At 39.3% G+C, this 15,907-nt stretch overlaps 1 protein-coding gene across 1 annotated transcript in view; it reads right to left on the reverse strand.

Moving 5' to 3' along the window:
- The window catches only part of pkd1l2b (polycystic kidney disease 1 like 2b), a 29,393-nt gene that overhangs the window by 5,896 nt on the left and 7,590 nt on the right, over nt 1–15,907 (reverse strand). Inside the window, exons 8-34 of the mRNA XM_042340384.1 lie at nt 15,023–15,427; nt 14,340–14,468; nt 13,851–13,897; nt 13,375–13,549; nt 12,244–12,329; nt 11,994–12,138; nt 11,672–11,872; nt 11,323–11,468; nt 10,437–10,622; nt 10,012–10,137; nt 9,241–9,417; nt 8,976–9,103; nt 7,979–8,102; nt 7,605–7,736; nt 6,166–6,394; nt 5,738–5,925; nt 5,334–5,564; nt 4,950–5,051; nt 4,028–4,206; nt 3,694–3,840; nt 3,332–3,531; nt 2,469–2,695; nt 1,768–1,984; nt 1,183–1,411; nt 794–1,028; nt 537–633; nt 74–217 (exon numbers count right to left, since the gene is read on the reverse strand). Coding sequence (XP_042196318.1) covers nt 74–217; nt 537–633; nt 794–1,028; nt 1,183–1,411; nt 1,768–1,984; nt 2,469–2,695; nt 3,332–3,531; nt 3,694–3,840; nt 4,028–4,206; nt 4,950–5,051; nt 5,334–5,564; nt 5,738–5,925; nt 6,166–6,394; nt 7,605–7,736; nt 7,979–8,102; nt 8,976–9,103; nt 9,241–9,417; nt 10,012–10,137; nt 10,437–10,622; nt 11,323–11,468; nt 11,672–11,872; nt 11,994–12,138; nt 12,244–12,329; nt 13,375–13,549; nt 13,851–13,897; nt 14,340–14,468; nt 15,023–15,427 — 4,632 coding nt within the window. The remainder of the gene's footprint in view (nt 1–73; nt 218–536; nt 634–793; nt 1,029–1,182; nt 1,412–1,767; nt 1,985–2,468; nt 2,696–3,331; nt 3,532–3,693; nt 3,841–4,027; nt 4,207–4,949; nt 5,052–5,333; nt 5,565–5,737; nt 5,926–6,165; nt 6,395–7,604; nt 7,737–7,978; nt 8,103–8,975; nt 9,104–9,240; nt 9,418–10,011; nt 10,138–10,436; nt 10,623–11,322; nt 11,469–11,671; nt 11,873–11,993; nt 12,139–12,243; nt 12,330–13,374; nt 13,550–13,850; nt 13,898–14,339; nt 14,469–15,022; nt 15,428–15,907) is intronic.

Raw genomic sequence — 15,907 nt, forward strand, 5'->3', positions numbered from 1 at the left:
GCAAGTAATCATTAGTACCAAATGTGGAACAATGTGCTGTGCAGCTTTGTCCTCCAATACCACAGGGGCTCACCGAGTATTTCCCGAATCAAACCGAATACTTTCTGCTCTTTTATGGAATCTTTCTTCATTTTCTCGACGTCGTTTGGTGGAGGCGGCTGGTAGACACTGCTGCTGCTGTCTCTTCGAGTCGCCAACAGAGCGCTGGGATCTCCCACTTTATGATAAAACACAAATAGTGAAAGTGACCCATTTAACAGTACGTAGGGATAAAGATTGCAAGGTTTCCTTGACAAATTACCCAAGCACTAAGCACATTAGAAATGAACAGCTAGACCAGAGAAGGTCAGTGAAACACAAAAGAGGGTGAGATATCCACAAACAGGCAACAAACTACAAAAGGAAATGAGATCAGATCGTTTTGGTCCTTCAATCTCTCGGGACCGATTGTGACAAGCAAATCTTGTAAAACAAGGCATCCCAACAACAAACAAAGCGCAGACAGCAATCTAAAATCTTTATATTGGAGACATTACCTGTAGTTGATAATGAGTTGTTAATTGGGCCATCCTCTACCTCTTCCTCGTCAACTTTCTTCAAAACCAGAGCAAAGAAAGCAGCAAAGCCTAATACCTGGAAAGGCGATAACACTTTGAGGTACCACATAAATTACAATTCATAATTTGTGTATATTCCTGCTCACCAAATGCGACAAGTCACACACGACCCTTTTGTTTTGCCTATATTGCTTAACTGCATTCAACCACCTCACTTCTCAATGCCGCTGCCTTACCTTGAGCGGTTGTGTGATCAGAAGACTCTCGAAGAAGGAGATTGACATGGAGATGAGCCACTTGATGGAGTTGTCCTTGCCGTAGCTCAATCCGTAGAGCATGGTGAAAAAGGCAGAAACACCACTCGTGGCCGCGACCAGGAACCAGCCAACAAAAACAAACCACCAGGGCAGCCCTTTAGCACAGACACCCTCCTTCTTACTGTTCCCTGACAGACTGGGGGTGGGGGAGAACCTGGGGGTGCAAACCAGTAGATGCATTATGTTAATTTTTATTCTGGTGTACATGGACCAGCATAGATCTCAGGCTGGAGATCTCAAGTCTGTGCCTTTAGTTGAAGGACAAACAACTGGAAACTAGATTCAATATAACTGTGATAGTTTTATACCTGTCTGATGCAGAATTGGAGCATGGGATGGTGCTCTCCAGAAAGTCCTTCATATTGTGGACCTGGCAGACGGCCTGAGTGTAACTGTGTGGGCTCTGGAAGCTGGCCGGCCCCAGATACTCCAATTCTTTCTCCACATGTTGGAGCTGCAGGTACAGATAGTGATTGTGATCACTGCGTCTCTGCTTTTCATTCAGACCTCTCTCAGTGTCAGAGTTTGTGGGGTTTTCTGAAAGCAAGTCAGGAGAATAAAAGGTCTAGATTTACTCTATTTACGTAGCATTTCAGAGGGTCCAGAATTTGACAAATCATTCAATTCAGAGTTAACTTTGAAGTTGTTTTTCCATAGTTTTTAAAAGATCTTATGGAAAAATGGTTTTGAAATCCAGGCTGCATTTAAGATTTGCTGAATTCTGAAATGTTCTGAAATGCTACATAAATATCATAAACCTAGACACGGGTGGAGGTCCTCCCCAAATCTTATTTTTTAAAAATTAAGAAAGGGATTACATCAATAAAATTCTAGCTATTGTCATTTAAGTCGCGACAGTGTTTTGGAATAAGCACCAAAGCTCTCACACTCACCTTGTAAATTAACAGATCCCAGGCTAAGGATAAGAGTTTCCGCTTTCTTATGATTCTCATTATAAAATTCACGGTCAGTCTTATTTTGCTCACAGATGATCTTTTCAACCAACGCCAGAAGTATGTTGATATCTGTTGTTTTTATACAATCTTTCTCAAAAGTTGGTAGTGGGTTCTTCAGGGTTTTTGTCAACGAGTTGGCTATCCTCTGGATATCCTGTATAGACAACACAAAGTGGTGCTTTAACTCCACTGGTAAAAGTTTCTGAGGACACAGCATAATTTGTAAGTGATTGCTTATTATTTTCACTGGGCATTTGGAGATAATAATAGGTGATCACGGGTTTTTCATAAAAGCGGGAAGACTGCAGATTGGTTGATTTGAGATGAATGCTATTGCTTCTAAAGTATGTGAAATAATTCCTGGTGGAGTAAATACAAACCCAGATCATTACTTCAGAGTAACCAGAAAGTAGGACTATAAACCCTGTATGGAAATTGGTGAAAGGTTAATTTGGAATTGGTACCAGGAATAACTGATTTGCTTTGAGTGATGAATGTTTGGAATGATTATTAAATAAGGTAATGGAGGGAAACATGAGAGGGTTGAGCTTGGTTGTGCAAAATGGCCTTTTCTCAGCCAAGTTGTGGATTTACAAAAGTAATGAAAACACAAATATCCTCTTTCACTTTTTGGTAACCTTTATGACAGCTTCAGGCGTGAGCGAGCAGCTCGGTGGAGACGAGGAAGGAGTCGATGAAGATGGTGATATACGGCCATGTTTGCCTTGTTTCCTTTGCGTCTCTTTGCCCTTTGATTTTGGGCGGATGTTTCTGAAGATCTGGACAATAAGCAGATTGATGGGAAACATAAGCAGGGAGCTCTCAAAGCCAATCACCACTTCCTGCCAGGTAAACTCGATTTTACCTGAAAGACAAAGAAAAGTATTTTATTTAAATAGTCCGTTAAGAGCTAGGGAATGGAACACTGTCTTATTTCAGGCACCCAGTGAACAGTCAAATGTAACATGGTATTTATATTTAGTCTGGAGCCTTTCATGTTGGGAGGATGTCCCAAAGCGCTTCTCAGGATTTACTGTAAAGTGCATTGACTGTGTGTTTTGTAGGTGAACGTGGCAGCCAATTCATATACAACAATGTCTCACAAGCAGCCAAGGAGTAAGCAACAAGGGAAAATGATAGCAAACTTGTTCTAGTTTCTTTACAAAGGCATAATGCAAGAACAGAATTGAAGTGGCAATGCATCCTATCACCTAAGCATAATGAAACTAACACATGATTCTTCTGTTTTTTTTAAACTGACTCAAAATAACAAGAAAAGTATGGGGGGATTGAGACTCTGCTCTTTAACGCTGCTTCATTTGAATAACCATGGCATGAAATCTTCAGATTCTTTCCAATGAACTCACACATGAAACCATAGACCACTGACCAAGGAATATTTCAATGTGCTCTGATTGTTACTCTTATCCTCAGTGCAATTTCTCCTCAAAGCTAAACAACGTTTAGATTACCGCAGGACGCACAAAAGCATTGACTTTACCCAGGTCCATTTTCTGCTGAGCAGGATCCTTTGGTATCCCCCAAAATATGATACTTGTTAGCATTGTGCAGAGGAGCAAAGAAAAGCAGCACGACACACGCTGAACTCTTGTGAAGGAACTTCTTGGCGGGCAGCTGAATACCGAATACCAGATGTGTCCATCTCTGAAATCCTTGGCAGTCTTCATGAAGAACAGGTTACTATTAAATAACAGCAAAGACTTCATATTGATAATAGCACCATCAAACATTGGCTTGTGCATCGAACAAATGTAGGATGAAATGTTTATAAACAGAATAAAATATCAACTGGGTTTATCCTTATCACAAGATTCTCTCTGAGTTTGCAGTCATATCCAGTACCTGAAGCGTTTCAGGTCTGTCTCAGTTGCTACTGAAAAGGTTTTGTCCAGGAGACATTCTCCAACATCAATGGCAAGCCAAGAGTTGCACAAGAAGCACCATCGTTGATCTGTTTCTAGGTCATGCACTGTTACACGATTCACGTACCTGTGAATAGAGTGCGGAGGAAGGGGAGAGGGACAGGGGGAGAAATATTAGCCTCATTCAGTGAGCAATGCTGTGTTACTTTGCGCTTGAAAACAAATTTTGAAAATTCTTCACTGAGGAACTGAGAGCACTGAAGAGCTCGAGACAATTGGATACTGAATCTGAGTTGCCCAGAGCTATACTTTACCAGGCAGGACTGGAGCCTGAGTTGTCATGCCACATTCTGATGCTCTGGAGATCACCAAGTGGGAAAAGAGTCGCAAGGAGAAACACATCCACTCCTCCACTCTCAAAGACAGGCTTCTCCGAATCAGTCAAGTGATGAGGGTCGCTCTCCCCCTCAGAACCATACAATGTGATCGTCACCTTCAGGAGAATAAAAATATGAATAATATTAATAAATACAAAGCAATCTGGGAAGCTAGCAAGCAGTGACTGGCATGATTCATGAAGGTTTCCAATGATGATCTCCCACCCTCCAGATTCATAGGCACCACCTCATGTGTGAAACTCTCACTAAGCACTGGAGAGTGGGTGGAATCACGGAGTTAAACACTAGGGGAACATTTCCCCTATGGGAACCCACACAATACAAATACAACACAAAAACGGTGTTGATTGTGTTAAGGATGAGGTATACATGGTTTATTTGATCAGATTTCACTGAATAGTCATATTTTGAATGGGAAGTGAAGAACAGATACATTTATTGGAGAGTAAAATCAACGCAAAGGCCAGATGGCTGAGCAAACGTGTATTCCCGCTGGATTGCTGAGTGACCAGGACAGGAGTCGCATTGCACGGAGGCAAAACTCTAAACTAATAAAGCAAGGTTACAGCAAGTTTGTTGAAGATTTTAGTAGCAACAACAACAACAACAACTTATATTTATATAGTGCCCTTTACGCTGGGTAGTGTCCCTAACAATGGAGACATCTGACCTCAAACCAGAGTGGGGAGGTGAACGTAAGCACGATCAAAAAGGATGGTCCTTAGGTAGGATTTGAAAGTGGGGAGTGGGGGTGGGCAAGGCGAAGGGATTGAACGAGGGAGTTCCAGAGCTTCGGTTCGTAGTGACTGAAAACCATGATACAGAATGTTAACCAAACCTCAGCTGTGGTAAAAGCTCCCCTACGATGTCCAGTATAAACTGTCACCAGATAGCGATACTGGGCAAATGGGTCGTTATCAGCGAGAACGGTCATCTTCACCTGTGTGACAAATCGACAAAATATTTTCAATCGTTAGCTCAGGAAAGATTGTGAGGCGCTATAATATTCCACTTGGCATGCAGAGAGGTCTATTCCACAGTAATCACGAACAATAGCAATATGTTTGCTACATATTCATACCAGTTAATTGGCATGCACTTGAGAATCAGAGGCTAGATTCAAGCCTAGGTCATTTTGTATTGATTGGGTCTAGAATTTGAAATAGAATTTCTATTAGATAGCTCTGAAGCTACACTTCAACTGATTTTATTAAAGGCTCACCTTTGCCACGTCTTGCTGGTCTTTCCGTCTCGCCCAAATAACAGCGAGAAGATAGAGAGCAAAGATACAAGCAACTGTCATTACCACCACTGGGTTATTTGAGAACGTAGCGAAGAGCTCCAGGGTCTTACTGACATCTACTGTATTCGGCATGACAAAGAAGGAGCTGCTGAAGAAGGTGAGATGGTTGCACAAACACTGCGTACTGGTGGGAGTCGTTAAAGGGCCAACCTGTAGCACACACACACACATACAAAAGAGAAAATACACAAAATTAAAACGTTTTTTTTTCAATAAAATGCTTTTTTATTGAATAGTTTTCTGGGTCACTTTCATGGCAAAGGAACAATTTTAGCAACATCAAAAGAACAGTAGCTGCTAAAGTAAGATATACAGATACTTACACGACACCCAGATGTACTCCAGTTGCTGCTAATTTCATCCCAGTATACACACTGAGTGGCAAAGGAAGTGAATGCTAGCGTCATGTTGTGTACATCAGAAGAGTTCAGGTCAGGCTGCACAGTTATATAATACGTCCCTATTCCATAGGTCAGATCTGTCGGAGGAAGAATCCAAGTATATCTTGCAGCTTAACGGGAGAGACAGAAATAAGAACATCAAAACGCAATGCTATTTATTCCAATTACAACAACAACTTGCACTTATATAGCGCCCTTCACACAGAGCAGGGTCTCGGAGCACTTAAATAAGTCTTCCGAGACACTGTGCATGATTGTAACTCTGATCTCATTTTTAATACTAAAATAAGAATTTCTGATGCTGGCAAATAGGCACATTTTAAGATGATGAAGGAAGTGAGCCTTCTTACCTCCAGCGTATTGCACGTAAGGTAATTGAGTGGATCGGTGAGGGCTGGTCTCGTTAGCTTCTGACTCAAAGCCCAGGTACAGGAGCAGTGAAATGTCCTGTTCTGGTTCCAGATGCAGCAGCAGTGTGGCGTTCTCCGAGGTCACGTTCACTTTAACAACGACTTGGTTGCCTCTCAGCTTCAATTCAGTCTGATTCTCGTGGGCCACTTCCAATCTGGGCAGTATTATCTGTCGTAGAAAATGGGCTTCATTACGATTGTGAAAAACATGCAAGGTATAACCAAAGCTGAACAATCTATAGACCAGAGGGAGGGAGGGAGGGAGGGAGAGTTCCACTTGATTTACTCTGTTTTCTCAACATTTCAGAGCATATTGAATTTAGTAATAATAATAACCCTTACATTTGATATAGCGCCTTATCACATCATCAAGACATCTCAAAGTGCTTGACAGGATATACTGTAAACTGGACTGACTGTGTATTCTGTGGAGGAAGTGCCCTTTTTTTTGGCTAATTGGTGAATTCATGTCTTTGGCATTAGACATTTAATTAGAGTTTTTCTGTCATTCTTAAAAGAAATTGCAACGAACTGGAATACCAAATACCAAAAAAAAAAGGAGAGTAAATCTGGGCCCAGATGAAACGTCTATCTCTGTGTATTACTTTCATGGTGGAATGGTATCACTTTATTGTCATGGTTTTCTATTCTACCCGTTTCTATTTGCCTTCATCGCAGGTCCCATTTGTTCTCACAAGCATACACAGACACACACACACTAGAGTAGCTTGGAGAATAAGGCAGGTCTGTACAGGTCTATTGGGAATGTCCACACACTGATTGAATAAACCAGCAATTGTTTTATTGCGAGTTAATAACCTGTGTATTTTCCACTATTGATTTGAAACGCCAAGGGAACAGAACAAGGGGATACAGGTTCAGGTTTGTGTAACAGTACATACAGTTAAAATACATACACGATGACGTCTATCCACCTGTGGATGTCATCATGTATGTAACATGATAAGATCACGCGTATACCATAAGATCCTGTGTGTAATACAATAGAATCAGATGTGTAACACACTGGGATTGGCATCGGGGCAAAGGAAGATGTTAGAGTCAGAACTTAAAACTACCGATTCTTGTCTCGAGCTTACTGACATGCCATCACAGGCTAATCTTCCTTTAAGAAAGTTGCAAGCAATACAAATCAAGTCAGTTGTTAGCCATTAATTCCCACTCTAATTGTTTGTTGTTCCAGCATCTTTCTTTCTTTCTTAAACAAAATTGTCCCCTGAGCAAAGATACAGAGTGTTCAAATTGGAAGAGATTTGAATCAGCCATAAACAGCACCATAACGAGAGACAGATCTTAAAGATTGACTGCAAAGGGTCAGTATTATTATTAATGAAAATTGGAGCAGTTTGCAGACTAACCTCAATGTCCTCAGACAGTTCGTTAATGGGCTGGACTGTGCCATTCACCAACGTCAGTGTCAGACCACCCACAGTTCCACTCACTTCACTCTTGTTCGCCCATGTGAAAGGATTCACTGAAAAACTCACCATCTAAACAAAGATAAATAATTTCAAGATCGAGATAATCATAGTAAGATAATCATAAATCATTTCAACTTGTCTCTCCAGTATTGATAACCTTGTAAATTACAAATGGGATTGTGATTGTCACACACCGTGCTTGCAAATCCTGAATAGATTATGTATTTTATTTCAGTTCTAGTCCCTCACAATTATACTGATATACAATATGGCACGGTAGAACTGTTACAGTTACTGTGAACCTCACTCACCCTTACGTCCACTGTGTCAATGCCACTCTTAAGTTTCAGAGCTGAGAGTGGTGGGAGGGTGAAGCTCGCAGCAGTGGAATTTGGGATAATTATGGAGTGCCCTTCCTCACCGTCTGCTGAAAGCCTTTACAAATGAATAAAATTTTTTAAAAAATATTCAGTCCATGCGCTCAAAAAAATGAAAACTTCAGGTTATTTTCCAAATACACAAAGCATTGGCTGTCTAGATTTTTCTTGATTTATTCCAACTTTTTGCTCCGTCAATGGTGTAATTTTACTGTATCAGTTTCAGGTGTTAGGTTGTCAAATGCTTACGTTCACTGAGTGATCATGGCACTTGGGGACAATTACAGACAACTGCTGTGCCGGTTCAGATCGGGGTTAACATCGCTGTGCTGAATTTCTGATGTGAGATTTCACCTGGAAACTTTGCGTGATTGTGTGAGTCACCTGAGTCAAAGTTTGTTCAGAGCAGTTTCTAATATACATACAGTAAACAGACCAAGCATCAAAGGAACACTTTTCACACAAATCCACCAGGTGGCCCTTATTTAATAATCATGCCAGTTATTTCCAGAAATAATTGCAGTGCCTATCCTTGTTCACAAATCCTCTATCGAGTTGTCTTGTTTTAAACTTAGATGCTTCCGATTATGTTTCTAAATAAAGGTATGGTGCAGATCTTTAATTTTACACGTCTATAGAAGGGGGTAACAGCAAATAACCAGTTGCCTAAAAATGACATATCACTGTATACATATCACTCACTGAATGACACCAACCTATGAATTTCCACAAGTGGCTGGCGCATATATCTCAGAATGGTTTGGGTACTCTTAAGCAAGGCAATGGGTTTCCGCGTGTGTCAGACACCTGGCTGACCAAAAACAAAAGTCACAAACCACAATGGGCCGTTAATCCACTATTGAAATATCTTGACGAACGTGGAACTACTGTAGTTAGAAATACAACACGCTGGTGTCAATCTTCTACTTACCTCTGCAGGAACATGGTTATACTGGGCGCCATCAATATAATTGGTTCATCCTCTGCTTGCTTTTCCATCAGCAATGCATTCTGCAAATGCTCGATTGTGCTCAATAAATTCTCCAACACTTCCCGTTGCTGAAACAATAAAAATGCATCACTGTTGTGCAGCATAATTTTCTCTCCGTTCACTCGGGACATGTCACTATGAATTTACAGCTCCGTAGCATGAAGTGTTGTCAGTGTTAATTCATTGCTGATTGACGCACATTCACCTGATCTGCACCCAAGTTACTTTGCATTTCATTTCCTTCTGAAGCTTCCAACAGGTCATTAACTGTCCTGAAGAGGGAATTTGCTGCAATAGTTCTTTTGTCATAGTCTTTGTCATCCGCGACAGTCAGAGTGAGCAAGGATTTCGCCATGTTCAGGAGGATTGTGTTGGCTTGCAGCTTAAAAGCAGACGAGAAGGAAAATTATCAGATATTCTAGTACAGAATAAGAAAATATATGAGAATAAGAAAAAAACCTGATTCGCTGCTCTATACAATGAGGGTTTTATTTTGTTTCATTCCTTTCTGTGCAGGGGCATCAATTTGGGTTGCTTTGTCAAAATCACATTCATGTCAAGAATTTTCTTTACATACGAACACAATGATCCATTTGCCAAATGCAAACAATACTCAAATGTGTTACTGGCAGATACCAAAACTGCTTGCAGCTCGCAGGACTGAATGCTCAATACATCAGTTACGTAAGGTAATTCAATCTCCCCTTCCGTCTTGTTTCCAATTTCTATTCATGATTTCAATTAAAAAATACTAATAGTTGAGGATTTATGCCATTCTTAGTTTGTGAATGTGATCACTCGTGCCATTGTTAAACAGCATGTCTTACACGCTAAATCAATAGATAAAGAGCAGTCAAGAATGGAGAAAACAACAACAAGGTTTAATTTATAGAGCGCCTTTCACGTTGGTAGGACGTCCCAAGGCGCTGGACAGTTGAAAAGTGCAAAGACATAACAAATGGTACACTTGAGGTACCTGTGCTTTAGCGTTCAGTTCCTCAGGCCTATGGGTTATCTGTTTAAGAACCTCAGACACCTCCAGGACTGTGTGGAATGATATGACGTCCACAGTGAACATATTCAACAGCATCATTTCTCTCAGCTTGTAGATGGTATTCATACAGCAAAAAAAGCATATATTCAGAGTTGTAATACATTTCTGCGAACTGCTTCTTTACAATTAAATCAACTAATTGATACAGCATCTTATCATGGCGTTGAGATGTCATGCCAATACACCCTCATACCTCTTTATTCACTTTGCTTTCTGCTTCAATCACAGCTTCTGGCAATTAATTTTGCATTCTCACCACCCCCCTGTGTAAAGTCCCTCTAAACTCCTTTTTAAATCTGTGACTGGCTATCTTACATTATGCCTTTGTACAATGATCCTTCTGTTACCTGTTTTCTATCATCCAGAGTCAGGCTGCCCGTGTCTCCAGTGTTAATCTCTTGATTTAGGACTGAAGAAACCGACTCAAACAGTTGGATGAGTAAAGAACTATTAGTTTCTGACATATCCTGTATGCTTTCTGACAGTATCGTCTGTAGATCTTTCTTGCTATCAGTATTTGAGAATTTATGGACCTGCAACAAATAGGGAGAGATATAAGGAAGCCTGGTACAATTGTGTCATGATTATTGTTGATGAATCTTCTCCATTTCATAGAAAAATTTAAAACTCATAGTAGCAAAGTATAATATTCAGTAAATGCCAGATCAAATTTGAATGTAGTCAATTTACCTATTGGATTGAGGCTCAATTGCAATTGAGTTGGTAGAAAACTATGAATTATGATTTCATACCCAAATTTATGACATGATAGCCAGCCGAAGAGTGAGAGAAATAGATATACAACTATAGGTATCAACTATAGACATATATATATATATATACACACACACCTACAGCTTTCAAAAAAACATTGAGAGGCATTTGTCTATGGTATCACTTTTGCACGAGCACATTGATTTGAATGAAACCAAACCACAAATTGCAATTCAGTTGAGATTCAAAACCCTTCATGTAACAATGATGAATATACTCATAGGTGTAAGTGATCTCATTTTAAAATTCAGCATTAAATATTTTAAGAAATGTAGTCACAATTAAACCTTAGTAAAAACCAGTTCCAGGTAATAAACATAGCCTTATGAAGGTCTGGAAGACATTGAAATGAAAGAACAATTTGCAATATTTGTGTGTACTGGTCTGTGTGGTTTGGAAACTCTCAGAAGCTTGAGGGAATACATCATTACAAGATGAAAACAAAGTTGAAAATATTACCGTAGCGTTAACAGTGACACTGGTGAAAGTGTCTGCACTGTTACTGACGATGACTGTAATTGTCAGCTGGTCGCTATTGTCTGAATCTCCGTGTGGCAAGTAAACAGAGGGCAATATTGACTCTGATCCGCAGTGCAATGCAATATCTGCGAAAATATTTCAACGCAATATTAGTCATTTTCTGGATCACCCAAACCATCTTTGTTTTCCCAAATCAATGTAACAGTAAATCTGCAACTGACTAACATACTCCAGTGATTTGAATCTAATTTTGAATAACTCCAACCCCGCAGTTAAAATAAAACAACGCTACAGTAGTTCTAGAATGAGCCTTGGCTTGCAATATTACTTGGTTTTACGTAGAAGCAGTATTTTAGGTCTGAAAGGCTGCAAGGTTGGTCAGAGTTGCAGTTCACTTTGCAGTTGATGCTGAATGTTGTGGTGACCGTTGATCCTTCTTCAGGGGAAATGGCGCAGGATGCGACTGGTGGTGGAGGTACCATGCTGATTGTGTGATCTCTGTATCTGTAATCGCCATTCTCACTTACACCTAAGAGAAAGTAAACAAATGCACAATTGTATCTCAGCTAATTAGTCATTGCATTTTAAGTGTTAGACTAAGCAAACAGAGCATCTTAAACTTTCTCAAGCCGGGTATCCATTTGACGTACCAACTGCTCTCACTTTTAACACTGGAGTGATCTTAGCCAATTCCTCACTTGTCAAAATCAACACATTTGTGTTCTCCTTCATTAAAGTAAATATTTTCAGAACACCATTCTGTTTTTGGCTAACACAAGCAGAATGCCGGTTCATCTGAAGAAACAAGAAAAAACACAAGTATTGGATGAACAACGGTAGAAATAAAAGCCATATACGGTCAGTTTTGTTTGGAGTATTTAAGTACGAAAAACTTCTTACCTCTTGATTTGAAGTGCTAACTCTATACCAGTTATACGTCAGTGAAGTCGTACATTCTGAGCAGGTGACTTTTAATAGAGTGTCTTCTGAAGAATTTAATGGTTTGCAGTTGCTCTCACATCTAAAACACAGCACAAGGTAGCTGCAGTTGTCAGCACTTTCCATTTGAGCCAGTGGTATTTTTGTCTATTTATTATTAAAAATTGAATATCTTTTATCTGGATCACTTGAACATTTTAGAATTTAGACAACATTCCTAATAAATCAACATTCATATCTAGATTATACAGTTTTTCCTATTTAAGGACTAATCCCTAATCAGTCACCAGGCAAGATTTCACTGCTCAGGCTCTGCTACACACAATTATTTCCATTGAGTCACTCAAAGAGGTTTTTCCTGAACAAACTCATACAATCATAGCATGCAATGGCATAGGAAGTATCGTCGACAAACTAAGCCACGCAGTAGTCTTCAATGCTAAAGGTTATCTTTGTACCTGATGCTAAGGCTCATCTTGCTGTTCTTTGTGAAGTGCAGACATTTCTCCGTTGTGCTGTTGGTCTTGCCGGGTTTACTTACAGTTAATTTGATTGAAACCAAAGAAAAAGGTGGCGGGAGGCAGGAAGGACTGATGATCAGATCTTGCTGAGTGTCTTCAATTTGGTTGTCCTGTACACACGTGCTCCACAATGGCCAGCACAGACCTCGATAGAGAGAGATAATGTATTGAATGGTATTGGAAGATAACATTCGTCTTTAACCTCTTAAGGGTCTGTGTTGTCACAGCCCTGGAAGGGTTAATATTCCAGTCACACAAACTTATTCTCATGTCTGAGTAGCTTTAATACCATAATCTTAGTATTTGTTTTTTCACTGTCACGGTGTCTGTAGTTCTGTCAGCAACCCAATGCTTAAGGCCTGATTCAGAACCTGTCTTAGCCAAATATTAAACGAATTCATTTTCTAGATTCCCTGCTTCTTCTTTTGAGGGTGCATCTCATTGTGCTGAAACATGCAGACCCATAAATTTAGAAGATATTTTCTATTCAGTTATCCTCTTCCCTTCACTGAAGTTAATGCCTTGAAGATATGACAATTCGTTCCAAATTCCAAGTGTTTCAAAAACGTACCACATGACCATTGGAAAATTAAGGCTCTTTTGTCGGTTTTGTCACGATCCTCCGATTGTTTCCCTCTCAAGACAAGTTTGGTAAAAGGATCGACCACCTGGAAAGCGCTGCCATGAATAATAGCTTGAAGTGTATCCTTTTGATGTGAGATTTGATTTTCTTCAGAACCACGTGACTGCAAAAGATTAAGAAAAGGGGTAAACTTTTGTTGGTTGTGTTAGCAATCTGATAAGTAAAAGCATATGGCTATAACGGTTAAAACTTTTCAAAACATTTCTACACACCCCAGAAGGCTGTAGTGGCAGAATATATGAATTGGACTTTTAGAAGCCATATTATATAGACACCAGACAAAAACTATCCAAAGATCATTCTTTTAAAAAACTGCTACAAATAGATTTTTCAAATTGATTTTTCAAAAGTATGGCATGACCTGTTTCCAACCTGTAAATTTTAAGTAAATTTAAATTCCTTACTTCCACTGGAGATAGTCTGGCTCCAGCTTTGATCTCGTGTGAAGGAGCTGTTGAACAGAAAGAGAAAGATGCGATTGATCTCTGAGATCCAAGAATCTTTCTGGATCTTGTAATGTAATGTGGCTTTGATAAAGTCAAGTCAATTATTTTCTGATTGTCGTAACTTGAGCATATCCAGGCATATTCTGAACTCAAAATCTTGTATTCCAGCACTTTAAACGTTAAAGTTATTAATCATTTACTGTAAACCACTTATAGAACTTGGTTGGAAAAATAGATGCTTTTACTTTTAAAATTACAATAAACTAAATCCTATATAAAATGGGGATTAAAATTAAGAATTAGGTATTGGGCAATAAAATATTCTCACACATTTGATAATTTTAAAGTTCATAGTTAGGAATGTTTCAACAAAGACTCTCATTTAGCCCTTTGATACGTGATTAACAAATTAAGTACCAATTTGAAGATAATTGCAATTGTATTTACCTTCATCTATGGCATCATCCACATCACGCTCTATCAGAATAGAAGAATTTGCCTTCACAGTGATATTCCCAGCATTAAAACTCATGCTGGAGAAAGCATTGACAGCCTCCCCTTTAACCTGGAAAATCCCTGCATATGGACAGAAAACAGACATAAGAAGATTTAACATTAAGATAAAGAAACCCCTTCTACATTTCACTTCTTAATAACCATTAAATAAACACAACATGCTTTCTTGACTAGAGGAGGAATTTCCAATTAAAGTTGCCCTGATAAGCAGAGGATTCAAGGTGATGTTACAAACGCAAACATACTGTTTTTCAGCATTGAAACAATAATTTTGTTTAAATGAAAGAGCTAGTAAAAGAATAATAATATACTGTCACAGCGAATGTAAAAATCAATCGTGTAATATATGATTGAACTGTCATTCCTTTATGGCAATGAATAACAAACAAGAAACCCATACAGCTATTTGATTTAATAACAATTGTAACAGTTAGAATAGTTAAGGTCATTACACTGTCACGGGAAACACATCAATTTAATGTGACAAATCTTGATGTCTTGCTCTCAAATCAATAGTTTAATGGATGTACTGTATAAACATGGAGGCATTTGTGTGCAATTCAATTGGAGATATCCTGCAAACAATGCTGGAAAAAACAAGAGAAAATTGTTACCTTCAGAGTTCATAGGAATGCTATAAGCTCCTAATTTTCCATCAGGACTTTCAATTGTTTCAGAAAAGGTCCCATTAGGTCCAATAAATTCAAACTGTAGCTGAATCGGAGCACCAAGGGACACAGAGATGTTAACAGTGAGATCTTTCCCCAGCTCCAGGACAGCGGAGTTTAACACAGCCTCCAAACCCACAATTGGCTCCACAAGGTCAACCGTGATGTTCTGGGATACTTCGCGAATTGTCACATTGTTTTTGGCAAGAATTTTGAGCTGATGTGTGCCTGGACCAATGAGGTGCTGAGCGGCACTTTCTATGGTGACATTCTGAGGAATATTTCCACTGAGAACAGTGCAAGTGTGAAGGACCGCAGTTCCAGCTGATAAAACATAGGTCACATTTGTGCCTGTGAAAACATGAATCTGAATATATTATTCTCATTAGAGCCTGCTACTAGACTGTTTTAGTACAGTTAACTACCTTATTGTCAAAACTGTGAACTAATACTTAAGCCACTGTTTCAGACCATATTCAATCATTACTATGAACAGAATAAATATTCAAGCAATCAAATAACTAATTATATGCATCTATCCATACCACGGGTCTCCAACTGCTATATGGCACTGTCGCACATGATTTAAAAAGACAAGAGTTAGGAGTGATAGAACTGCCTAGTTATTGAGTCCAATTCAAAACAAAGCCAGATGCACAAAGTATTTCATGCATCTCGAAAAAATATGTAAACTTTGATGTTTAAACTGAGGTGAATATCTCCTTCTTCTTGTCTTTATTGAGCGTGCATGAGATGTCACCTAACGCTGATTGACTGGTTTGAAGACCCCTGGTCTACACTGTTGTGATTGCAGTTTCACTTCCCACCAAC

The sequence above is a fragment of the Callorhinchus milii genome, unplaced genomic scaffold, assembly GCF_018977255.1.
Source record: "Callorhinchus milii isolate IMCB2004 unplaced genomic scaffold, IMCB_Cmil_1.0 Scaffold14, whole genome shotgun sequence".
NCBI classification, from domain to species: domain Eukaryota; kingdom Metazoa; phylum Chordata; class Chondrichthyes; order Chimaeriformes; family Callorhinchidae; genus Callorhinchus; species Callorhinchus milii.